This window comes from Anopheles arabiensis, chromosome 3 (assembly GCF_016920715.1).
Source record: "Anopheles arabiensis isolate DONGOLA chromosome 3, AaraD3, whole genome shotgun sequence".
Taxonomy (NCBI): Eukaryota; Metazoa; Arthropoda; class Insecta; order Diptera; family Culicidae; genus Anopheles; species Anopheles arabiensis.
The window spans coordinates 6,094,406-6,120,053 of record NC_053518.1 but is presented as its reverse complement, the minus strand read 5'-3'; the positions used below and the strand labels follow the sequence as shown (position 1 = coordinate 6,120,053).

General features: G+C 46.8%; 4 protein-coding genes across 11 annotated transcripts in view; 3 read left to right on the top strand and 1 right to left on the bottom strand.

Annotated features, from left to right (window-relative positions):
- Positions 1 to 8,645: 8,645 nt before the first annotated feature.
- Positions 8,646 to 10,577, top strand: LOC120904897. The gene is made up of 3 exons (XM_040315369.1): positions 8,646 to 8,803; positions 8,872 to 10,104; positions 10,216 to 10,577. The coding sequence occupies exons 1-3, from the start codon at positions 8,756 to 8,758 to the stop codon at positions 10,417 to 10,419; spliced, it is 1,485 nt and encodes a 494-aa protein (XP_040171303.1). The 5' UTR covers positions 8,646 to 8,755; the 3' UTR covers positions 10,420 to 10,577.
- A 3,612-nt stretch (positions 10,578 to 14,189) lies between these two features.
- LOC120904895 lies at positions 14,190 to 15,927 on the top strand. Its single transcript, XM_040315367.1, has 3 exons — positions 14,190 to 14,274; positions 14,347 to 15,609; positions 15,685 to 15,927. The coding sequence occupies exons 1-3, from the start codon at positions 14,230 to 14,232 to the stop codon at positions 15,883 to 15,885; spliced, it is 1,509 nt and encodes a 502-aa protein (XP_040171301.1). The 5' UTR covers positions 14,190 to 14,229; the 3' UTR covers positions 15,886 to 15,927.
- Positions 15,928 to 17,218: 1,291 nt separating this feature from the next.
- LOC120904893 lies at positions 17,219 to 19,542 on the top strand. Its single transcript, XM_040315364.1, has 3 exons — positions 17,219 to 17,482; positions 17,596 to 18,870; positions 18,944 to 19,542. Exons 1-3 carry the CDS (start codon positions 17,429 to 17,431, stop codon positions 19,145 to 19,147), a joined length of 1,533 nt encoding a protein of 510 aa, XP_040171298.1. The 5' UTR covers positions 17,219 to 17,428; the 3' UTR covers positions 19,148 to 19,542.
- A 77-nt stretch (positions 19,543 to 19,619) lies between these two features.
- The window catches only part of LOC120904889 (NPC intracellular cholesterol transporter 1), a 40,858-nt gene continuing 34,829 nt past the window's right edge, over positions 19,620 to 25,648 (bottom strand). For 7 of the 8 annotated variants that reach the window (XM_040315354.1, XM_040315360.1, XM_040315353.1 and 4 more), the window contains one exon: positions 19,620 to 24,328. In XM_040315354.1, coding sequence (XP_040171288.1) covers positions 23,364 to 24,328 — 965 coding nt within the window. In that variant the 3' untranslated portion in view covers positions 19,620 to 23,363. The remainder of the gene's footprint in view (positions 24,329 to 25,648) is intronic. The other variant, XM_040315359.1, reaches the window with a different exon arrangement.

Genomic DNA, 25,648 nt, shown 5'->3' with positions numbered 1-25,648 from the left:
TTGTTACCATACCAGGATAGTCAATCCTACGTATGGGGGCACGGACTATTTGGGGCTTGAACCCATGACGGGCATGTTGTTAAGTCGTTCGAGTTGACGACTGTACCACTAGACCGGCCCATGCTTCGGTACTATATTACTCTAAATAAAATGTGCAACATGAGGGCTTCTGTACTGCTTTGACAATCCTCTCCGCCGCAAAGGTAGGCTTCTGAGAGTATCTTTGCCTGTTGATTGCATGCACATATCCTCTGGGCTATCATTTGGATGTACATTCCGGCCAAAACCGTAAAAGCATCATGTCATTATGTACGTCATGGGCAACTCGCTAGCTAATCTTCTTAGAGCTTATGCGTAATGTTGGTACATACAAGAATACGATGAATGCCTTCGCAATGAACTTCCTGCAGAATTCTGACACGCTGGCTGAAAAGCTGAAAAGCTTGGAGCTTGCACATCTTCTTTCTGGCCAAGACTAGCCCTAACTATCGATCAGGGAAGAACAAGAGCGTATTTGTCAATAAGGCTACACGTGCGGCTTCAGATATCAATTTCTTCGTATGAAAATCGTTCGAGACTGCATTATTTTGATGAAACTGATTCAATTTTATAACACTTTACAAATAAATTATGCTTAAAACACATATTCACGCTTTAGATTGCAAAAATAACAACGTAAAATCCGATTTGTTCATTTGCAAACTACGCACTACGCCCAAAACGGCAGTTGTCTACAAAACATTCATGATATACTGCGATCTTTGGTATACCGATGTTCAGTTTGTTTGTCACTTTTTTGAGCTTTTGTCAAAATTTTGTAACCTGGAGCAGCCAGGAAAAAAGTTGACAAAAGTTGACAAAAAGTGAAAAAATTTGACGTCCGCGAAAAGCGTAAACAAACAACTATTTGGCGCAGTTGTGACCCATTGCTACGATAATAGTGCTAAAATCCATGATTCTAATTGATTTATGTACCTATTTCGTGCTTCTTAAACAAAATATCGATGATTTTCAGATGTTGGAGCTTTTTGTCGTTCTTGTGTATGTTTTTGGTGCGGCCACGAGAAAAAACTCTTTTTTGCAGTTGACAAGCAATTTTGACAAAGTTCAAAATTTTTTCAACATTTTGTCAGCTCCGTGGCCACGCGCTAAATTATAGACCTACGAAAAAAAAAAACACATTTTCGATAAAATGATCAGCCGTACCGGCGAACTCGTTCGTTCCTGGGAAACCCGTATAGATTTTGTTCTGCCCAATCTAGTGGTACAACCCTGCCCACTCATGAGCGACGAATGTTTCTAGTCGAACGAGTTCGCCGGTACGGCTGAATTAGTTACTTCAAAATCACTAATATGCTGCAGTCCTGCTCTTAGAAAAATGGTAAGAGATGCACAAACATCTTGGCAACACATTTTAAAAGGTTGATATTTAACGGAAGTGGCCAGAACGGAACTAATGAAGCACAAACATGTTAAAATGTTCATTATTGAAAAGAAAAATCCTTCCGTGGTTTCAGAATGCTAATAGACTGTTCTGAGGCGAAAATAGTGTTCGTTATAGCCATCTTTGGTACTATAGCCACAATGGGTACACTTACTCTATAGAGCGTTAAGGCCAGAGGACATAGTCCGTACTCGCTAGTGTAATTTCGATTTTCACTAGCGCATGTGGCGGCGGCTGGTGGAAGCTTTTTTCATCATCGAGGGAATGGTCGCGCCAGATCTCAAAATAAAGTATTATTTTCATCATTTTTCGATGCGAAAATGGCTGAAATACTTCCACAACATCAACATTATCTATCAATTGCAAAGCTTTTCCAGCCCAGTTTAAGTAAAAAAATATATGAAAAATAACATATTTTTTGAAGCTGTTATGTCTACGTTCTCAACATAACTTGACGGTAAACAAAACATAAACAGTCTCCGATGATAAAACTTATATCTATTCCAATGAAACTTATAATCTACGAATCCTTAGACGGAGACCCGCTCACGTCTATCTCTCGGCTCGGCTCGTTGGGGAGTGACCTCTTCGTGCTTGCTTCGTCTCCAGGTGACAGTCCCTGTCACCTGAGAGAAGGAGGCCCATGCAGCATCTGCATCTGTAAGGCCGTCTACACGAGGGCACTCCCCAACATCCCCCCTGCTTTAATACGGTTTGTACATAGCCATCCAACGCGGCGATCTTCGTGTTCGGGAAGAACGGCGTAGAGGCTGCACTGGCATCGCAGGCTCAATATGCATGTCTTCCGGGAATGTTTCCGAACGTATGGCAATCTCTCTTGATGGTGGTGGACAAGGAACCTGCGGTGTTGGCGAGCACGTAGCTGCTGCGCTTGCTAGTGTCGAATCGGACGGTTGCGCGCAGACATTTGGAGCCGGGTCTGGTCTGGTTATAGCCACGTTACCATCCATCAAGATACTCATATCCAAGGCACGTTTAAACGGTGTGTATGTGCTGGAAGAATTTGCAAGGGTATAAGAATTAGTGTAACGAGGATTTAACTGATTAATATGTGACCGAAATATGTTTCCTTCTTCATCGACTACTTGGTACATGACCTTCCCCATCCTGTCTTCTATAACGCCTTTTTTCCATTTCCATTTGTTTTGTGCAAAGACCTTCGCGTATACCAAATCGCCTCGTTTGAAACAGCGAACGTGTTGTTGAGGCACGGGAGATTCTGGTTCAGACTCGGGAGGTATACGAAGCAATTCCATGCAGGTACGCATTCTTCTCCCAAGCATCAGTTCCGCTGGTGATTTGCCGTTTTCTAACTGCCTATTGGGTGAGCTTCTATACATCAATAAGAAGATGTCCAGTGACTCTTGGGCCGATGCTCCTCCCTCGCTGATTGTTTTTAGCCCTCGCTTAAGAGAGTCCACGAATCGTTCCGCCTGTCCATTCGACTGGGGGTGGTAAGGAGTGGTTCTAATATGTTCTATCCCGTTGGTGGTAATGAATTCTCCAAATTCTGCACTTGAAAACTGAATGCGATTGTCACTAACTAGTACATTCGGCATACCCAGCCTTGCGAATAATCCGCGTAAAATACGAATTGTTGCTTGAGTCGTGATTTTGGTCGTTTGCACTATCCCTGGCCACTTTGAGAAAGAATCGATTGCAAGGAGATAATAAAATCCATCGATTGGTCCCGCATAATCCACATGCACTCTTTGCCACGAAGCCGACGTAGTGGGCCAGGCTATTGGCGTACTATGTGGAGGAGATTTTGCTGCTGCTGCGCACTGTGGCCATGACTTCACTAACTCAGCTATTTCCGAGTCTAAACTAGGCCAGTAAACATAGCTTCGCACCAGTGACTTCATACGCTGTATTCCGGGGTGTCCAAGGTGTAGTTGTCTTAAACATTTCCTACGCAATGCTTCTGGAAAGACCAATCGCTCTCCAAATAAGATGCATTCTCTAAGTGTGCTTAATGCTTCGCTTCGTGCCTGGAAGCTTCTCAATATTATGTCGTTTGATTTTCTCTGAGGCCAACCTTCCTGAATGTACTTTGATACTTTTGTCAACGTAGGATCTCTTTTAATTGCTTCCCTAACATCGCTATATATTAGCGGCATTGCTTTAGTTACGTTATCTATAATAGCATTCATGTCGTTGTCTAATTCGATGCTCGCTATAACATAATCTTCTTCTGGGTGCTCGTGTTCTTCTATCAGTCGGGACAATATATCAGCGTTACCAAATTTGTCTGTTGGCACGTACTCAATTTTAAAATCATATAGCAGCAACGTTAAAGCCCAACGCTGGAGCCTATTTGCTGTGTAAATTGGTATACCTGTGCGTGCACCGAAAATTCTTAACAGCGGAGCATGATCCGTTTGTAACATGAATCTACGCCCATAGATCATGCGGTGGAACTTTGTAACAGCAAATATCACGGCTAAACCCTCGCGATCTGGCTGACTGTAGTTCATTTCTGCTTTTGTCAATGCTCTTGCTGCGTGCTGTACTACTTTCAAGGTTCCATCCTCCATGCGATCGTCGCATGGTCGCTCCGACGCCTACAGAAGAAGCATCAGCAGCTACTATAATTTCTTTACTTGGGTCGTAATGTGTCAAAAGTAGATCCGATTTTAAAATTCGTTTGAACATTTGAAAAGCATTTTGACACTCAGCAGTCCACTGAAATGCCCCTTCCTTTTTCAACAACTCATCCAAGGGATACCGCAGATTGCGCATTTGAGGTACAAATCGACCGTAAAAATTGATTGCACCTAAGAATGATCGCACCTCAGATAGCTGCTTTGGAGCCGGCATCTTGAGTATAGCCTCAACCTTAGTAGGGTTTGGCCACAAACCGTTACGATCCAAAATATGTCCTAAATACTTTATCTCCTTTTTCATAAACGTACATTTCTTTCGTCTAATCTTAAACCCATGCTCACGCAGTCTGGTAAACACTGCTCGCAGATTTTGCCTGTGTGTGGTTTCATCAACTCCACCTACTACGATATCATCCAGGTATGCGGCCACATCATTCAATCCCGACAACATAGTGTCCATGAGTTGCTGGAAGGCCCCTGGCGCAGATTTTATACCGGGTGGAAGGCGATTGTATACATATAAACCCCTATGGGTATTCACGGTAAGGAGCTCGCGGCAATTTTCCTCTACCTCAACTTGGAGAAAAGCGTCTGATAGGTCTATCTGACTAAAAATTTTCGACTGTCCTAATGCGGTAAAAATGTCTTCAGGGCGCGGAATCGGATACTGATGGGGTTGCAACGCGTCGTTCAGCCCCGTAGAATAGTCTCCACAGATGCGTATTGATCCGTTGGCCTTGCGCACTACCACAATAGGCGCGGCCCATGACGAATAATCTACGGGGGTGATAATTCCCTCTCGCTCCAGCCGATCCAGTTCTCCATTAACAGCTGCCATCATAGCGTACGCCACCGGTCTCTTAGGACGAAAAACTGGTATCGCGCCTTCTTTTAGAACCAACTGGATTCTTCCTTTCTTGCAGCATCCTGGTTCATCTAAAAATAGATCTTCAAAATCTTTAAAATAGTTAGAACCCATGCTCACCGAAGACAGTTGGTTGCAAACAGTTGCCAGCGGTACGTTCCAGAGGTTGAAAATGTCCATCGCATCTCTTCCAAAAAGTGAGAGGTTCTCCGAGGCCACACGTATCACACAATCTTCGCGTTATTGGGCTAGTTTAATTTCAGCAGTAGACTCCCCAAGTAGATTGAGCTGCTCCCCCGATGCCACTCTTGCCATTATCGTTGGTGGTTTCAACACTGGTTCCCCCATCTGTTGCCACAATCTCGATGAAACGATGGTTATGTCTACGCCGGTATCCACCATCATTCTCACCCTAGTTCGATTTATCAGCACATCGATGTTTCTTCCTCGCCCGCTTCCAACTTCCATAATCGTAACGCTTCTGATCGCACTTTTTCTTCTGCTCGCGTTCCAACGAAATGCCGAGCTACAGTAGCCTTCTTTGTGTCCCATAGTGTTGCAAATGGAGCATTTATAATTTTTAAGATTACACTTTATTGCATGATGATCGCCTCCACACAGCCAGCAGCTTCTAGCGCGGCCATACTGATAGTTTGGCTGTTGTGTGTGTTGAATATTCTCGTAACCATTTTGTATTCTACCATTTTGTCGATCATTGCTCTTTGCTACTGCTAACACTTTTTCTATGGGTGTTTTTTCTATCATTGCACTATCCATTTTCAAATTTAGTACACGTTGGCACTCTTCCGTTAAATCTTCAAGGCGTACCTCCGGCCGGTTTTCTATTAGTGAAAGAAGTCGAATACGAATCTCTTCGTCGCTTTCGTTCCGTAACCCGCACACGAAGATGAGACACTTCTGTTGCTCTTCGCTTATTTTGCCTACCTCAAAGTCCACACACGCTCTGTTCACCCGGCAAGCAAAGGACAGATAATCCTCACTATATGCTTTAGTGGTATTCAAACACTTATAACGTCTTCTCAAAACGGACTCTTTGCTGCCAAAAAGAGCTGTGAGTTTCTTTACGGTTTCGTCGAACGTGTAATCGCGAGCATGTTTTGGCAAAATAAAACTTGCGTATCTGTTGTACTCGCTACTGCCCAACTTCCGAATTAATAGCCGCACTTTTGCTGCATCATCGAGCTTCGAAGCGTCCTTAGCGAATAAATCTTCGTATCGAGAGAACCAATTCGCGAAGGTAACCCTTTCCTCTTCGTCGAAGCGAAACTCTTTTATATGACCACTAAGCGAATCTAGTATTTGCTCGTGGTTTGGGGCTGGCGATGATACAAGCGGTGGTTGTGAAACATTAACTTCACGATGAATTAAAAGTAATTTGTTCACTTGCGTTTGGAGTTGCAGCACGATTTGCATTACATCCGACGTTCCCGGCGTAGGTTGATGACCCGACGTTCCTGCAATTTGCGATGGCGGTACACCATTCTCGGCTGTTGGCATCTGAAATGGCGGCATCGCTGGCACTGGAGCAGGATTTGCCGGTCCTGGAGGCAAAGCGTGTTGAAACCATTGCTGCGATTGCCTACGCTGCTCATCCGCCTCCTGGTCGCCTTGGCTGTTCATTCTAGCCCTTTTTCGTCTTAGTGGTATTTTAAAAACACTTAACGCGAACGCACGTACACGAATAAATAAATAAATACGACGCGCACTACGTAACTTCGGGTTCCAAATGTTGCTTTTGACGGACACAAAACAACACGATCACTTTAAAACTCGTCGCCAGTTGTTATGTCTACGTTCTCAACTTAACTTGACGGTAAACAAAACATAAACAGTCTCCGATGATAAAACTTATATCTATTACAATGAAACTTATAATCTACGAATCCTTAGACGGAGACCCGCTCACGTCTATCTCTCGGCTCGGCTCGTTGGGGAGTGACCTCTTCGTGCTTGCTTCGTCTCCAGGTGACAGTCCCTGTCACCTGAGAGAAGGAGGCCCATGCAGCATCTGCATCTGTAAGGCCGTCTATACGAGGGCACTCCCCAACAGAAGCGGCTACAAATTGTTTGGCAACATGCTTCGGTCAGTCGCCGCCAGATGGGGCTTTACTTTTTCACTCCCTCCACCTTTTTCACTTTCCCCCGGCCTTTACTTTTTCACTCTACTGTCTCCTTTCCAGTTATGACCAATTATTTTGCCAACATTCGCCAATCTTTCCAATCATTAAAATCTTTTAATATTGATTATTAGGGGTCAATCGACTTGGCAATATAGAAGCTTTGGTGTGCACTTTTAAGTACGTATATTAGAAATTCTTTTTCGTTACCCTTCATCTGAGCCATTTTAACTCGTAACTTCAAAGATAACATATATTCGCTGATCTCCAATGTGACCACCACCTTTGGCACAACCGTTTGTAATCCGCTTCAAATGATCGCGAATTCCCAACGCTGGCTATTCGAAGTTGTGCTTCAACTAACACTCGCCGGGAGTGTATTTGCAACTTGTCCTGCCAATTAAATGATTCGACATATTCTTTCGAGATGGAGTTGGCATGCATGTTCCAAACCCGATTCTTGATCGTATGTTGTCGCAATATTGATGATCTCAATTACGTAGCGCTTGTAGGAGTGGGAGGGGGTTAAATCAAGCGTTACGATTAGTTATATGGGGAAACGGATTTTGGTACTTTGTATGTACCATGCAACCGAATAGTCCGTCATTGCTAGGGGGCCGGTTTTTGCGAGGTTTAACCCATGCGAGCCCATGGAGCAAAGACCGCAGTGGCACGTATTCCATTGTAAAGGCATACTTTTGATGATACACATGTACACATGTGTTTCGCAGGTCGGACGACACGGGATTCAACACGGAAATGGCACGAAAGTTAACTGTAACGCTGGAAAAAGGAGTAAAACCAATCCAATTCCCTTTCAAACCCAATTCGATTCAAACAAACTAAACATGGAGTTAATGCGGCTAGCCCTGCTTTCGTCAGAGTTGATCATTGGTCGTAATGTTATGGAGTCAACGAAAATGTAGCCGAAACTCCTGCATACGATACCGAATTTGTTCGTAATTTGTAAGACATGCGTAACATAGTAAGCATCACATGTTACGTAAAAAAGAATCATTAATTTGATGATGATACAATATCTAGATCCAAAGAATCATTTCTGGAAAGATGAACATATTTATGGAGGACCAGGAAGATGACTGGATGATATACGCATACGATGATGGTGATGCAAGAACATTGCAAACGACGCTGAGGATCCGATTATCAGAATCAATAAAAATGAGTCATTTGTCTTTGGAACTACATTTGGAGCTACACTTATCCAAAGTTTTTCTAACGCTAAACTTATTTAAATCATCGAAAGTTGGTATAATTTAACATGCAAACAATTTTGAAACCATCGCCACGATCGCCATTAGTGTCATTGGTACGCCAGGAAGAACTAGAACCATTTCTACAGTTGGTCTCAATTTTTTTGCAATTGCTTACCCACGCTCTACATTTTGCCTCTGGATGAGCTGTGACGTGTTAGCACAAGCGCATGTTTACATAGATGGGGCTGATGGTGGCGATGAAAACACTTCACTGGTCTGCACACGCTCGCGGACAGGAAAAAAAGCAACCAGTGTTGAACTGAATGATCGTCGAAAAACAACCACAGGCATACTACGGGCAGAACGAAAAAATAATCTGTTTGGTTTTTCCTAAAAACGAACAGTAACGGTGGAGCCGCGCAACAGTCGTGGATTGAAAACGCTTGAGGACACAGGAGTTTGCGATGAGCACGTTTAGTGTTGCGCTCGTGTTGGTGCTTTGCACCATACAGGTTTGCTTAAATACGCACGCGACGAGTGCGACAAACTACATCCAGTTCGGTTTCTTTTGTTTTTTCAGCACTTGGTGTTGGCTGTACCTCGGCCCGATTTTGGAGTTTACGCCCCCGTGTACGGCAGTGGTGACGTTTCCACTAACGCCAAGGAGAGCGGTGCGCTGATCGCGAAGGTGAACATCTCCCTGGATGTGCAGCTCGTATCTGGCTACCCGCTGCTGGAGATAGTCAAGACGCAGCTGATTGCTATTGCGGACAACTTCACCCAGAGTGCCCTGGCAGTGTCCAATTCGATCGATACGCTCGCCCTCAGTAACGGCACATTGGACGGTGCGTTTGATCAATTCAACAACGCCAGCGGTGAATTCTTTTACCTAATTACCCAAGGACTGACCGGTTATCTGAACGAGCTGGACACAAAGCTCGACAAATCAATCAGCACCATGCTGGACGACGGATTGCAGGAGGTGAACAGTGAGTTGATCCGGCTCGCCGTGCTGATGGACTCGTTGAAAGCGAAGCTGAAGCTAGCGGTGAAAGCTGCCGCTTCCAACGAAATACCGAAAGCAGTTTTGCGCCAGTACGTGCCGACCAACCTGACGAACCAGATCTCGAAGAGTGTGATTACGCTCAAGGCTGGCATCCCGCTGGTGACGTACATTATTGCCAACTCGATCGAGAATCTGAAGACGGCCGATGACTACATTATCGCATCGGGCACGGCCGCCTCTCAAACGTTCGACGATGTTAGCAAGGGGTTGGAAAATCTCGAAACGGAGGTGCAGCAGTACAGTGACGACACTAGCGAAATTACCGCCATCATCGATCCGGTGTATAAGGCCAACTTCAACTTTTCCGGCGTCAATCTGTCGAGCATACCGTTGATTCAGAACCAGATGAACGAGTACACGGTAACGTACACGACGGATCTTAATTCTACGATAGCCGATATCAAGCAGTACTACGATACGTACAAGCAAGCGATCCCGCTGGTGTCCGACGGGCTGGGCGCCTTCTACAGTACCAATGCATGCGGTCATCTGGTGCGACTGGTGAAGGTGCTGATCTCGAACGGACCGTACGCAGACTACTGTTACAACAAGTACAGTCCGCGCTCGTTCGCCCTGTTCGATCAACAGTCGCGCGAAGTAAGCCGCTGCGTGGATCAGGAGATCACGCGCCTGCTGAAGCTGCAGCAGGTGCTGCGCGCCATGGCCAAAACGCTGCTGTTCGACATCGAAGATGTACTAGCACAGGTTACGCTTTGCTCCCGCTCACCGCTAGTATGCAACACTAATGTATGTCGTTCTACTATATAGGCTTAAGGCTTTCATTCCCTTGGAGTTATCGCTAACTGTAGGGCATATATTTGCCATTTTCCTGCTTTTTTTCTCTCTGCTCTATTCTAGGAGGTCGAAACCTTATTCAACAACGTCAACATAGCGGCGAGGCGGCACCAGAACACTATGCGAAACATCGTCAAATACGAGACGGTGGCCGGCCTGAACCGTCTCAGCGCCTGTTTCAGCACCTCCAAATATATGCTGGTGATTGCCATCAACAATATGATTCCAGAAATGGACCAATGTGCAAAAATGGGCCCGTATGTGTAATTGCAAACTAACAGCCGACCGGCTGATGCCCTACTGCCCACAAGGAACTGTTCATAAGGTAGAAATGAAATACTGTCAGAAGGGCTTTTAAGTAAGTTATAGGCCCATTGTTACACGCCACGGGTAAAATCTCAGAAAAAAGCATTCTAAATTAGAAATAACCAACTTGCTACAATTGCTTCAAGAAACGGGAAAGAAACTTTCGTTGGCCTGAAAACGTCCACTTACTTCCAGACCGCCGGCTGTTGGTTCAGCTGCTGGTTGCAGCTTTGTTTGTGTTTTCTGTTTCTGTTTCAACGAAATTATTTCGACTGGCTTTCAAGAGACTCACACTTGAAGCACGGCATGTCTGTATTGAGGAACATAGCACAGCTTTATTTTAAATCTCCCTGAACATTTTTAAAATCACTGAAATCCTCAAATGATTGCATCCATAATCAAGCGATCAAGAACGCATAATCAAACTGTCCAAGAATCATTGTCAAACATCATCATCAGATCATCATTTTCCATCACCATTTGTCAATTGAACATTTAAAAAATCTCACAGTTCACTATTCCATCCTTCTTCTTCTTCTATTTGGCGTAACGTCCTACGAGAACATGCCCCCCCCGGCCGGGCTATACAGGCTTTCGAGACTTTATTCATTACCACGCAGCCGGATAGTAAGTCCTTGCTACGGGTGGGCGGTCCATTCTAGGCTTGAACCCATGGCGGGCATGTTATTGAGTCATTCGAGTTGACGACTGTACCACGGGACCGCACCCATTGCTAATCCTTATTCCATGATTTGATGTCAGTCATGATTGCTTGGTGACCTCATTTCCTTTTCCATTTTATCAATTGTTCTGTATCCCTTCTGAGGCCTTTCATCGGCTGGGATCTTTAGCTAAAAGGTGAACGTTAAAGCTATACTTGGTATGAAAATACTAACTGAATTTAAGAAATGTTTACATTTATGTAATATTGAAACTTGTTCTACGTCTACAGGTTTGATTAAGATAGTGAAAACTATAAACTATACTTTTTAACCTTTGCAAAGTCATCACGAGCCGTCATTTAGCCGACCATAGTTTGAAGAACGATTGTTTAGGTTTAGGCCACAGGCAGTTTAGCAACCACTTTTCAGCTTTTTCCTTGTATCTATGTATATACTTATGATCTTTTCTGTCTTTTCTATGAATACTGTTATACTCTTTTTTCTAAAGATTTAGAGCGTTTGATACATTTTTTTGTTAACACTTTTTGTAATAACTAACCAATATGAATCATCGACTCACGATAGAAACGATCAGCTTCCAGGCTTGCAGCAGTCTGCGCCACCATCCATTCGACCGTTCGGGGTTACCATGCATTAGTGTAACTATTCGAAAATAGATCAAATACACGGTTACCCAGTCAGTAAATAAAAGAACAACTATCTACAGGCCCGTTCTCGTGCGTTTGTCAAGAATCTCCAATATATGGTAACGTTCTATTTAATTAAGTACCTTTCGTTGCAATGCAATGCACGCCTCAATATCAACTGCCGAGAAATATGTACACTCTCTCTCTCTCTCTCTCTCTCTCTCTCTCTTCCCCTCTCTCTCTCTTTCTTTTTTTCTTTCGTTTTGTTTTGTTTTGTGATGAAATGAACCCATTTCCCGATAGTTGCACAGCATCGTTTAGATAGCTGGTGCCCACAAGATGCCGGATGATGCAACGGACAACCGAAAAAAGGTGCATTCGCATCTCTAGAAATTTGATTTATAGAGATCCCACCATCCCCGTGCGGTGGAAATAGTTTTTGGAGGCCGACCCGTGCACACCCTCTACTACTACTACCTCAGTGAACCACAGCGACCATGCAAGTGCTCCACCGTTGGCCGGTACTCCTTGTACCGTTGGTATTTTGTTTGGTGATGGTGCAGGTAATTCGAGCTGGTTTGCTGCTGCTACCGTGAATGACGCTCTGTACAACTCTGTATTGCAGCACGCTGGCGCGATACCGAACCCGGACTTTGGTGTGCCCGTTACGATCAATCCGGTAAGGAACGAGGTCATACTGGAGGCGTCGCTGCTGACCAGCGAGTTTGTCAGCGTTGCCAACGTGAGCGTTCGGCTCGTGTCGGGCACGGCGATGCTGACCCAGGTACAGGCGGCCGTCGTTTCGATCGGCCAGCGGTTCCGTGACGGTGGTATCGCGCTAATGCAACTGCTAGTCACACTCGCGACCAGCACCGGCACAATGGGGAACACGAACGCCTTCATGCCCGCGTACCAAGGGATCGACGCATTGCAACAGCTAACCAAGACCGGCTTTGCGACCGAGCTGGCCAACATCGGCAGGGTAGTGCCACCGCCGTCGACGCTGGTGCAAAAGTTTAACGACGCGTTTCGTGAGATGCAAGGCGCACTCAACCAGCTGCGCCTCAGCCTGGAGGCGCTGGAGCGCGATATTCGCAAATCCCGCCAGAACGTGCCCGCCCGAACGCAGAGCGACGTCACGCAGGCACTGATCGCGTTGCGGCCGTGCATTCACGCCGTACGGTACATGGTGCGGACCACCCTGCTGTATCTGCTGGAAGCAGACGAGTTCATGGTAGATGTCGCCAAAGAGTTAAACGCGTTCGACACATCCATGCGCATCACGCTCGCCAATTTTAGCACAGAAACGAATCAACTGAAGCAAGACGCGGTGCAGTATATAAGCGACACGTTCAGCTGTAGCCTGCTGGAGCAGCACGAGGCGCTACAACCGCTAATGCCACAGCTGACGGCTATCTCCAGCTATGCCACCGCACTGCAGCAACCACTCGACGGTATCCTGGCCGAGCTTGGACCGTCCGCTATCGCCGCCCGAACGGATGTGTTCGTGCAAGCCTTCGACCAGTACCGGGCGGATGCAATCGCGGTCTCGACCACTGCGGCCGGACTCTTCGTACGTTCGGCCACGGCGCAGCTGCTACGCACGATGGTACTGACGTTGATTGCGTTCGGTCCCCATAACGAGTACTGCTTCAATTGGTTTGCCTGGCGCGCCTACAGCCTGTACGCGTTGCACCTTAACGCAGCGGGCAAGTGCTACGAGGCGGAACAGGATCGGCTTAAAACGATGGTCAAGTTCCTGCGCCACGTGGTGGATGTGGTGCTGTACGATGCGGAGGAACTGGTGGACAATCTGTCGGTCTGTGTGAATCTTGTACCGGGCGGCGGTGTGTCTTGCGTCGAGCAGGTTAGCATAACAAGGCGGTCAGCGTTTGAATCGGTACTTGCATTAGAGCATCTCCTCTATTTCTTTCTTTCTTTCCAGCAAGCAAATCTGTACACAGCGGTACTGCTTACACTATCCAAGATGCTAGACGATGGGGGTAGGCTCATCGCCGAAGAGTTTGCCGTCAGCTCGGCCAGGCTCGGTGCGTGCGTATCCTCCAGCGAACAGACGACGCTTAACGACGTTGATAAATGGGAAAAGCTAGTGAAACTTTGCCAGACGCCACGTAATCAATAAAGTGCATGCAGCGACAGAGCATCATGCATCATGAAAAATGGAGTTTGTTTTTGGTCAATTTATGATGACCGGTTACTGTTTTCCTTCATCCAAAAGTTGTGTTGCAATACATTGAGAATCCATTGTACAATCCGATCATTCTACAGCTCTTTGCATTAAGATCCGTTACCCCGAAACCGCACTGTGTGCACAGCTGGGACGGTTGAAAATCTGTAAACTCATACAAGCTGGCTGGAGTGTTTACCTTCTGGTACAGGGCGCGACACTCGGCAGCCCGATCTCGGCTCAGTGCTATTCTCGTGCTGTCAGGGAATAAACGATGAAACTATTTTACGGCGCGTTCATCCTCGCTCTGCTCGGACGGGTAAGTTTGGGCGCCAGCCCCTCTCTTTGAAGCGCATTCATTCGATACTACTTTCCCCTTCCCAACTGGTAGGATGTTTCCGGCGAGCCAAGGCCCGATTTCGGCGTCATAGGAAATATCGCCGGAAGTATTCAAGCCGGCACGGTAGCGAACGAGACGGGCGAATCGTTCGATCAGATCGATTTCAAGACGATCACGCTAAAATCCCACTACACCGTGCTGAAGACGCTCAACACACAGCTAACGATAATCGGCAACAACATCTCCACGACCGGCCTGGAGCTGACGGACAGCCTGGAAGTGCTCGCCCCCAGCAATGGCTCCCTGCCGCAAGTGTACAACAATGTCACTGTGGCGATCGTGAAACTGCAAACGCTGCTCCAAACCGGCCTCACCCCCCAAACGGCCGTGATCGAGCAGCTGGTCGGCAAGTACATCGGCGACATGCTGACCGATGCGTCGCGCGAGCTGAACGCCACGCTCGTCCGCCTCACCGCCCAGCTCGGGCTGATGCAGGCGGGTGTGAACGCGGCGGTGGCTGCGACCGGCTCCAGCACCATTCCAGACACGGTGCTGCGGCGCTACGTCTCGCCCAAGGTGGTGTACGAGCTGTTGCGCGCGCTGCAGGACCTCAAGTCGCGCCTGCCGCTCGTGACGTACATTATCGAGCTGACGCTCGGCCATCTCAGTACGGCCGACGCGTTCCTGCTCGACTTTATGGACGGTGTCGACGAGAAGGTGCTGGAAACGATCCGGCACTACGACTCGATCCGGAAGGAGATGGAGGCGAGCTCGCTGACGGTGGCCGAGTCGATCGTGGCACCGTTCAAAAAGTCGTACGAAAAGCAGATTAGCAGCATCGCGTACATCAAGTTCAACCTGCAAGCGTTGGACTCGTACGACGACTCGCTGAAGCCCGTGCTCAACGCGTATGCCGCCTTGTTCGGGCAAGCGAACCGGCTCACCATCCAGCCACAGGTTGACACCATATATACCAACTACCTGAAGAACATCGTCACACTGGACGACTATCTCGACCGGTTCTACAACGACAAGCTTTGCACGCCGACCAAGGCCGTGCTGGAGGTGCTGATCGCGTCCGGCCCGTGGGCCGAATACTGCTTCAGCAAGTACTCGCCCCGGCTGCTCGGCCTGGTGTCCGTCAATGCCAACCGCTTCCTGATGTGCTACCAGATCGAGGCCGAACGGCTGGCGAAGGTCGCTACGCTTGTCGAGCGACTGGTCGCGCAGATCGTATACGGCGTGGAGGATCTGGCCACCCATCTGATTGCCTGCTTTAACCGCATCCCTGATGGATCGGAGTGTATAGCTTCGGTAAAATGGGGTGTTTGGGAATGAATCGTTCGCTTGAGAAGGTAAACTATACTGTGGTTTTCTTCTTCCACACAGATCGGACCGGACTATAGCGAGCTGGTGGCAACCCTGAAGCTGAAGGTGGATGACGTGCAGCGACTACTGACCGCCCAGACAACGGCCAGCTACAATCGTGCGGCGGCGTGCATTGCCAGCGGAAAGTGCGGCTTTGTCGCCTCGTCCGAAACGTACGTGAAGGACATTAAGCTGTGCGAAACTAAGGGACCGAAAGTCTGAATAGTTGCCGAATAAACAGAACTATCGGGAGGAAAAAATGTACATCATTGAGCTGTAGCCTAATTATTTGCCAGTGGTTCTATGGAAGCCTTAGTATTGAAGATTCATTAAGTAAAAGAAACAGTTTCACTGCATTCGTTGCAGTCTGTGTGCACAACTTAATGTTGCAATATATTCCTAAACAGCGTAAGAAAGGGGAGCTGTTTCCAAGTATTACAGCAGAGGCGGGAGAATTTGCACAGCTGCATACAGCAGCTGCTCGTCCGTTTGAAGCGTTATCTTTTTCTCCGAATCGTTTTTATGGGCATTATTCTACACAAGTGTCTCATCGATACGATAAGAAGTTTTAAAAATTCTATCAAACTTTTAGCGACGCATTCAAATTTCAGATTTGTTATTGAATTCATCACAATAGTAGCGTCGACTGTTCAACCTGCAAGTATAAACGAGCCTAGTATTTTCCTATTAATTTTGAATAGTTCGGTCGAAGGAATGGAGCGAATCATGTTAGCTTAGTAAAGAAACGTAACATTACACTTAGAATTAGATAGACGTCATATGTCATGGTTATCAGTCCATAATCTACATGGACAAAGCCCCACATACGCAGTCTCAATATGTGGCACTTGGAAAGACCAAGACTGACTACGGTTGTTGCTCTAAAATTGGAGAAGATAAGCATTAGACATTTCGAGTAGTATCGAGAAGTTTAGAATCGAGGCTAGAAGGCTAGAATCGAGTAGTTTATCTAGGTATGGATGAAAGACTTCATGATTCTTGGGGGTTGATAATAACAGGTTTGAAGTATTCCGTTCCATAACCATGCACACTGAAATTTTCAATCTCTGCGACCCGCATGCAAAACCAAGGCCAAGGTCGTAATTGAAAAAAATGATACTACTAGAGCAAGTCCTAAGAATACTACTTGATGTTCGGCAGAGACCTATTGAGAAACTGAGATGAGAACCATGCCTTTCCTATGAGAGAATTATGAGAAACAAACATATATAAGATTTTGAAACAATATTAATAAAGCCTAAGAAAATGATGATATATCCTTCAAAGCCGTCATAAGGGCAGTGGACACAAAATTGATTAACCCTCGTGTATTGGCTGCTCTCCATCGTGTAACACACTCAAAATGTGTCCTCATCGAGTGGCTCTAATAAAAAGGAGCCCAGCGCCCGTACGCCCTGCAGCAGCAGCAGCCTCCACAGACACCACCACAGACACGCGTGGTGATGAGTTTGGTCAGCTGCACGGTGCTAACTGTGCAAATCGAGTGAAAGAAAACAACATACCTTTTTTCTTGCAGCGAATTCACCACCAAAACGCTACCACACCTCTTCGCCCGTATGCGGTGTGCGCGTCTGGCACAAGCTGGAAACACTTGTGGATACGCCGTTATCACTACAGTTGATTCGTCAGCACCGTTAGCGCGTTTCACAGCACACGGAAACCCGCAGGAACGAGGCTTTTTCTCGAGCCATCATCAAACTTTGCGCAATTTCACGTCCGTTTGCGTGATTGTTGCGCCGCAAACATGCTGCTAAAATCGGCACTACTACCGGTGCTGCTGCTCCTCGGTGCGCTGCAGGTAAGAAGAAGAGTCGTTGCATTAGTATTCCGTAGCTTTCGACTTGCCCCTTCCAACTTACCAGCTGCGTCGCTCTACTCACTTTTGTCTGTACATTATCCTTTCGACCGTAGCGCATCGAAGCAGAGCCACGGCCCGATTTCGCCATCAAGGCCACCATCTCAGGCACGGGGAACGTGGTGAAGAACTCCGGCAAAGTGAGCGCATCGTTCGATCTGGTCGATAACCTCAACCTAACGCTCACGAGCGGCTACAACCTGCTGAACGATATGAAGGCGGCCGTTCTGTACATCGGCAGCAATGTAACGGCAGCCGGTATGACATTTACCACCGCCCTCAACACGCTAGCCGCGGACCGATCGAACAACGTGAACGGTACGTTCGCTCCCGTATACCAGGCCATCACCGCAATGCGCACACTGCTGCAGACCGGGTTTACCGATCAGTTCGCCGCCCTGTCGAAGCAGGGCCCGTTCATCACGAAGCAGTTAAACGACGCGTTCCGCTCCATTCTCGATCGGTTGACCCTGTTCACCGGTGCGCTCGATCGGATGAAGACGGGCGTTACGTCGGCACGGGACGCAGCCGGCAACCCGCCGAACGGCATCTCCTCCGACAATCTGGCCCGGTACGTGCCGCTAAAGCTGTCGATCGATCTGCAGGACGCACTGTCGCGCCTGAACGCCGACATACCGCTCGTCACGTACATCGTGGAGGAAACGCAGCGGCGCCTTAGCACGGCCGATACGTTCGTCGATCAGATGCGCACCGAGGGCCAGACGATGGTGAATGACGCAAAGAGCTCGAAGGACGTGCTGCTGAGCGACGTCGACACGATCAGCACGAACGTGATGGACGCGGTGGACGATCGCCTGGTGCCGGTGTACAACGAGCAGATGGCCGCGCTGGCAACGGTGCAGACCGCGCTGCAGGCAATCGCCACGTACGGGGACGATCTGCAGCCAGCACTCGACAGTCTGGCAGCAGTGCTGGACGCGAACGGTACCAGTGCGCTAACGGCCGACATCGATGCAAAGTTCACTGCGTACCAAACCGGCGTCAACGCGTCGGTCGCCAACTCATCGTCCGTGGAGCAGTTCATGGTCGGCGAAACCTGTGTCGGTCTGCGCAGCGTGATCGAAGCGCTTGTGGCCAGTTCGCCGTACTCCAAGTTTTGCTACAGCAAATTCTCGCCCCAAATCTTCAACCAGTTTGCGCTGTCGTACTATACTGTTTCCGAATGCTACGACTTTGAGGTGTTCCGGCTGTACCAGCTGCAGGATCTGATGTCGCTCATCGTCACCATGATCATCTACGACGTGGAGGATCTCGGGGCAGCGATCACTATTTGCGCACCGCTGAAGGATGGTGCACCGTGCCTAACGATGGTAAGCGGCTCTTCTTTGCCACCGTATGCTTTCTCCAGAATTGAAGATGGCTAATGTTTTCCATGCTTTGCAGATTGGCCCATACTATGAAACGCTGGCAACCACCATAGGCCAAAAGCAAGCCTACATACTGAGCTTCATCCAGGAGGAAACCAAGTTCAGCTTGCAGCGACTGAGTTCGTGCGTCGTTGCAGCAAAGTACGCAACGGTCATTTCAGTTGCCGCCACTGTCTCGAATCTGAACAGCTGCATCCTCACCGGACCGGTGGCTGTTTAGAACCATGCGTCGCCGTTATGAAGTTCCTATTGCGTATCGGTTTGAATTAGAACGATCTGAAACAGGAAAAAACGCAAATAAAAAACAAAACTATTACAATCCCAAACAGAGCATGAGGATACATGAACCTCGACAAAGAGCCACGAGGATACATGCAGTACGAGAAAGAGAAGATCGAAAAATTCCCTAAAATTCAAACCCATTCTCGAAAATGGTTCAAGAAGTTATTGGTTATTTGAACTATTTTTTTTTTCGAAGAGCTGTATGGATCTTCTGAACAGATTCATTAGCACAACTGTAATCCGTAGGCTTCCTCTGTTACGCGGTCTCGAATGTCTCTAGCGTCATAGTTACCAGTTGTTGCTCATCTACTACTAAATATTGCTGCTACGCAATTGTACTTCTAACCGACTAAAACTGGAACCAGTTCGGATTATGCAAAGCTCCGGTGAAAACGTCTTAATCGCATCAGTCACATTTTAAACCTTTATTTATTTACTCCTTAATTACATTCCTCACAGTTTTCCGCCCTATTTCACATACCTTTTACACACACATTATACTCCCTCCTCTCTGTGTGTTTTGTGTATGTTTACGTGTTGTTTTGTTTTAGAATGTTTATGTATGCTGCCCTTTATTCTATTATGCAAAGAAATATACAACCCAAAAGTTCATTACAGCAATGCAACACCAGATTCAGGAATTTATACTAAAAATTAGACACAGGCTTAACACCTTCATTCTAAGCTTCCATTTACTTATCTTGCGTAACACAACACAACGAACGAGAGCGCCAACTTAAAGAAAGCTTTGGTTTACCCTTGCCACCTGCACCTTGCATAATGTTGGGAGCGGCCAAAAGAAACTCACTAACCATACAAACTGATTCACTATGGCCGTCTGGGGTCAGCAGTGTGGTGTACAACAATTCTTTTTTTTTGGAAATTTAATTACTATTCCGCACATTCGTCCCTTTTTTCTACCGTTCCCTGCTCCGTTCTTTCTCACTATATTACATTTTCTTCCTTTACAGACTTACATCTCGGCCATCCCTATACAATATGTTCCTCTCTGTTTGTTTCCTTTTGAGGGGCCTCCGCATTATCTTTACCCATCTCTACCATAAAACATCCTTTCGTTACTGCCGTAATCTAGCTAACAACAGAGCCCGCTGACACAAGCGAAAGTAACAACTTGCAAGGGGAAAACATACATGCTTCGATAAAACAAAGAACGACGGAATCGAAACGTGACAGAGCTAGTGACGGGATTAAGGTCATAGCTGCTCGGCTGCTTGCAAAACTGCCCTGAATTTCTAGCTGGCAGTAACTATACTTACAAACTAATAGTGAATATAATCAGAGACAAACTGGACTCGTTTTTTTCCTAGTTTGGGGCTTGATTAAGCGTCGCTAACACCTGCATTTGCTGCAATAATTCATGAACGGAATGAGCGAAATAATTTAAACCTAACCGAGGAGAGCCAGAGGAGAGGAAGAGACCCGCAAAGTATCGCCGCTCCTCCGTGCTCGCTCACACCTCGCTCGTTTGCCTCAACCAAAAATTATCTACGCGGTCGTGTGCTGGGGCGCGTGCATTGCGATAAGCACAGCGTGAGTTTGTGAGTGGTATACACGTGTAACCTATTTATAGTTTAACAATAGTAAGGATGGACCGTAATCTTAAACATCAATTAGCAGGGAGAAGCATTAAGCCAACGGACAGGACAGGCGGACCCGTTTGGCTCACTTCTGCCTAGAGAATACTTTTTTGTTTTCGGTAAAATATGGAATCACAAGAAGCTTTTAAGGGAGGGGGAGAGGATGGGATGCAGAACAGAACAGTATGCCAACAGTAGTAGTCATCTCTAGCGGAGCTATGTAACCGGGCACGAGTGAGGGTGAATTGGAGGGTTGTGGTTTTGAAAAGAAAAGCACTGACCATTTTCTAGAATGCTCCCCATGGTACAAATCTTGCTCTCTCGCGTACCGTCACCTGCTACACACCTTTCGCAAATTTATCTATAGTAGTTCGTCGTATGCAAGGCACCGGAAACAGTTGTCTACACATGAAGTAGGGCGAAGCGCGGTGTGTAAAAAGCTAGGACAGCGTTGGTTTCCGTTCGATTTCGCAGCAGTTTGTAGGAACACACACAGCACGTCAACGGACGCTGCTGGAAAAGTTGTAACCTCCTATTATCTTGACCAACTGGGACCGATTCTTTCCTCCGCCCTTTCCCAAAAGTGCTAGCTAGGGATGTGTGGTGGTTGCATTGTAACACAATTCTAGAAGATTGGAAACTGTACGACCAAACTGGTGGCCACAAATTAGCTATGATTGTAATGGACAAATGAATCACAGTCACAGTCGTTTCATGGTAATCTTCTTTTCCACCCATTGGTTATTATCAACAGTAATAGTTAAGCTCTAAGTGCTACCGATTTGTGAAGAAGAAGAAGAAAAAACAATCTAAAATGCCAGAAACATATGAAAAATTGAAAAATAATTCATTCCCTTTAAGTCTGCCGAATTCTTGGTTCCTTTGTAAACTGTAACTCTGACGGTCTCTTCTGTCTAGTTCCTGTTTTTCTGCATTTGTATGAAAAGTAAATAACCGTACCCTGTAACTACACATCTTTTCCCCTTCCTGCTCGTATGATACATTGCGATGTGTCACTTTGTCACCTTATCATTGTCTTCCGTTTTGTATATTCCCCTCCTTGAAGGTTAAGAATCCCTCGATAGTTCCTGCTCTTGCATACGATCCACACTTGTAGACATGAAATTCACTATTTTCTCACAGCACCACCTTATTACGAGCAGTGTGGAGTGTGCTTGTGCATCGATCCACAGTTTAGCATACTGTTTTCTTTTTCGTTTCCTTTCCAATCCCTTTAAGACATCACACAAGCATTCTAAAACATAGGCTATCTATCATTGTCCCTTTTCTATACAACTGCCACAATAATAAGCGTCCTGCCTCTATCTCTCTTTCTCTGCATCTCTCTCTCTTTAACAAGCTGAACACACTATCAACCACCAATTCCCACCACGCAACTAGCGCCATCGCTCACTCATGCTGCAAGCGCAGACATCCTCCAACAACCAACAGGGTCTACAGGGCTTGATAAGGTGCAGCCAGCAGTCCTTTCCAGCTCCAACAACAACCAACAAATATGCATCCAACGAACGCTTTCCGTCCATTTTCTACCATTTAGCTATTCCTGCTCCATATCTCCCCTCCATCGCGCGATATACCTTTGCGGCAGTACGAACAACATTAAAATTTCGCACCACGTCCACCATAGTGTCCTAAACAGTTCCCACCCAGTTCCGTAAGCCATTCCCGCTCTATGTAGCCGATTATTATTCTTATTCAAGGTGTGATCTGCATTATTCCAAGACCCAACCAACGGTTTTTTTTTTTTTTTTTTTGATTAACGGTTACGTGACTGTATCCTACGACAGTGGGAAATATTATAATTTCAATAGGAATATACATCTGGACATCAAATGTGTATACAAACTTACGTACATGACCCCACTATTCGATCCTTAATGATCATTGCTCTCTTCTAACTCTTTCTTCGCTTCTTCCCTTCGCATTGTGGGGTGATTTATGATATACATATGTTGCCATTGCTTCGAGCTGCGCGCGACCAGTTTCGAACTGTTTCGTTGTGTGACTGTGTTTGCATAAATATAGAAAATCTCGGTCCACAGCTTCGTAACTGTTCGCACGAAAACGTCACAAAACGGGCAAGCAGGAACACACGATCCAAGTTCCCTTACCTGGAGAGGGAAATGAAATTGATTTGTCGGTAGATTTAGAACGATCTGTTACTACGTTTTGAGAACAAACCCCACACTCCTACACGCCTATTTTGGTCTGCAATGTGTGTGTGCATTCTCCTCTCCTAACCTTGCGTGATTCAGACAGCCCAGGACGGTACCCACATCTCACAGAGTGGAGTACGATCAGCAAGGATATACTAGCTTTTTTACTTGCTTGTCACGGACACACTGTAGTGTGCAGCTTAACGAACGCCACCAATCAGTTGCAATAGCTTAATGTCTACGTGATTTCACCGTTCCTGCCAGTGGTGATGACATAAAAATATCACCTCCATATCACCCTGGACACATGCTGCTGCTGCCGCCTGACCAGAACTCGGCAATGATTTGTCATCGCGCACCCCAGCATTAGCGCCTTCTCTTACCGTCCCCGGGGCACGATCGTTGAACGGGAGGACGAACCGGACGACTTCAGTGTTCGCTGATCTTCGCCGCGGTACGTCGCAGCGCTATTACTATTGTTCGGCGATTCGGCCATCCCTTCCCCCTTCTTCCTCTCCTCCTCTTCTTCCTCGTCATCCTCTTCTCCGTCCAAATCTTCCGAATCTTCCGCCACCACTAACGGCGCCTTCGGGTGCTCGATTTCCGTTTGTGCGTCCTTCGAGCGGCTCTTGCGCAACCGGTGCCGGTTGGACGTCTTGGAGGCTTTGGACGTTTTCGACGACAGCGACGAGGACGAGATAGATGAGGACGGGGACAGCTTTGTGGTGGTGGATGGCGCTGTCGGTGCTTTTGACGCGGTCTGTTCTTGCGGCGCCGTACTGCTCGATGCGGCTACTGCTGCTGTTACTGTTGCTGGTTGGTGTTTCGGGGCTTCCTTTAGAGATCCGTGCGGGGCGCACTGCCTGCCGGGGGAAGCTTGCTGCAGAAGAGGCTCGGTAAGCTCCTCCGTATCCTCACCCGGAGGAAGGTCGTGCTGGGCGTGGACCTCAAGGGTGGTTCGCTGCTGTTGCTGTTGCTGCTGCTGGGATGGTCCGGCCTGGGCTCGGCCGGATGATACTGCTCGTGCTCCGGAGTAACCGGCTCTGCTAGATGCTGCTCCTGTTGGCCAGTGGGGTCGTCCTCCTGCGCTGCGGATCTCTTGTTCCGCCCGAACCACTGGATGATTCGTTGGCGGCTCCGCTCGCTGAAGGTTGGCGTGCTCAGTATCGTCGTCGTCGTCGTCGTCGTGGTAGCTGTGGTGGTGGTGATAGTTGGGAGATTGTCGGTCGTCATAGTACGCTGCATCCTGTTCCATATTCTGCTCCTCATCGATCTCATTAGCACTGGGGTGGTGTGGGACGTTGGAGGCAGCGTTGTTGGAGCGCCTTCGGCGGTGCATCACGCCTGTTTTTGCGAAAATCATTCAGGAAGAGGTTTTTTTTTTGTTCGTGTGGGACAAGGGAAGGACAAGCAGATGAGAGAAGGACAGAGAGAAGGATACAATTAGTAAAGTAAACATAATCGGATTGTCAAAATGAGAGGTTCAGTAGAGTGTAAGGAATAAAAGGGCACGCCACAACGTTCACTGTACACAACTCAAACTAAGTAAAGCGGTTCTAGAGAATGATAGGCGGTCAACGGGACGGGATAGCGGAAATGAAACTAGGAATAAACCAAACCACCAAAAATCAAACTATTAATATCAAGCCATTCGAACACTACACTCAAGCGAAAGGTTTATAATAGTGATGCAAATGCAACATAATTACAACATCACAAAAGTGATCTGAAGCAATGCCTAAATACAACGTGAAAAGCATGTTATAATCGGAGCAACTTAAACAAATAAACAATAATTAATGCAATCTATGCTGTACCGTCCAGGGAAATGCATTGGTATGATTCATTCAGACACCATTAATATCCTCAAAGTAATGGATGTTGATATGGTTCGTACTTCAGCACCTTGTGAATATGTGTATATATATATAGAAAATGTGTTACATTTCGTTACATTTGCTTGTGTGCAATAGTTGCGCGTTAGCACTGGCTGACCCTCCTGGTATAAGTAGTGGCGAATTTACAAAATGTTTTGCGTTTGTACCACAAGTGCACTTCTGTTTTGCTGCTACCGGTTGGATGGCCAAATGGCAATCTTGGACGCTCCTCACTGGCGGGTGGCGTCGAAAGCTCCCTTTTTTTATCGGTGGCAATCGGCGGTTACTAAGAAACTCAACAAAGCACAGCATTGTATTCTAGAGAAACTGCTCTATTTGCACTAGGTACGGGTAGAGAGGTTGCTTGCAATTAAAGGTACAAACCTTTCGATCGCCCCGCTTGGCGAACACGCTTAATATTCTAAAAGGCACAATTATTGATGGAGGGGGGGTCCCCCAGGGTCCAATGAACGGTGTTCTCGGGAGGTTTGAGTTAGAGATCCACACAATCCGTCGTAGTACCCCACAAACAAGTGTGGAGCGCGGTGTAAAAAAATAATACTTTCAAACCATATCACAGCATATATGTGATGACAAAAAAAAAACGCAAAACATGACATGTAAACAATAAAAAAATGGACCATTTCAAACAACTTTGTTAAAGTGGAATTGTTAAAGAACATGGAAATGTATGATTGTGCACAAAGGAATCGCGGAAGGCTACAGATATTTGCAAAAAAAAAAAACATAATAATGAATGGTTAAAGTACATCAAACAAACGAATGT

Coding starts and splice junctions, on each gene's coding strand:
- LOC120904897 (XM_040315369.1), top strand. CDS start 8,756: ATGAGCACGTTTAGTGTTGCGCTCGTGTTGGTGCTTTGCACCATACAG. Junction 8,804..8,871: donor TGGTGCTTTGCACCATACAG/GTTTGCTTAAAT, acceptor TTGTTTTTTCAG/CACTTGGTGTTGGCTGTACC. Junction 10,105..10,215: donor CGCTAGTATGCAACACTAAT/GTATGTCGTTCT, acceptor GCTCTATTCTAG/GAGGTCGAAACCTTATTCAA.
- LOC120904895 (XM_040315367.1), top strand. CDS start 14,230: ATGAAACTATTTTACGGCGCGTTCATCCTCGCTCTGCTCGGACGG. Junction 14,275..14,346: donor TCCTCGCTCTGCTCGGACGG/GTAAGTTTGGGC, acceptor CCCAACTGGTAG/GATGTTTCCGGCGAGCCAAG. Junction 15,610..15,684: donor GATCGGAGTGTATAGCTTCG/GTAAAATGGGGT, acceptor TCTTCCACACAG/ATCGGACCGGACTATAGCGA.
- LOC120904893 (XM_040315364.1), top strand. CDS start 17,429: ATGCTGCTAAAATCGGCACTACTACCGGTGCTGCTGCTCCTCGGTGCG. Junction 17,483..17,595: donor TGCTCCTCGGTGCGCTGCAG/GTAAGAAGAAGA, acceptor TTTCGACCGTAG/CGCATCGAAGCAGAGCCACG. Junction 18,871..18,943: donor GTGCACCGTGCCTAACGATG/GTAAGCGGCTCT, acceptor CATGCTTTGCAG/ATTGGCCCATACTATGAAAC.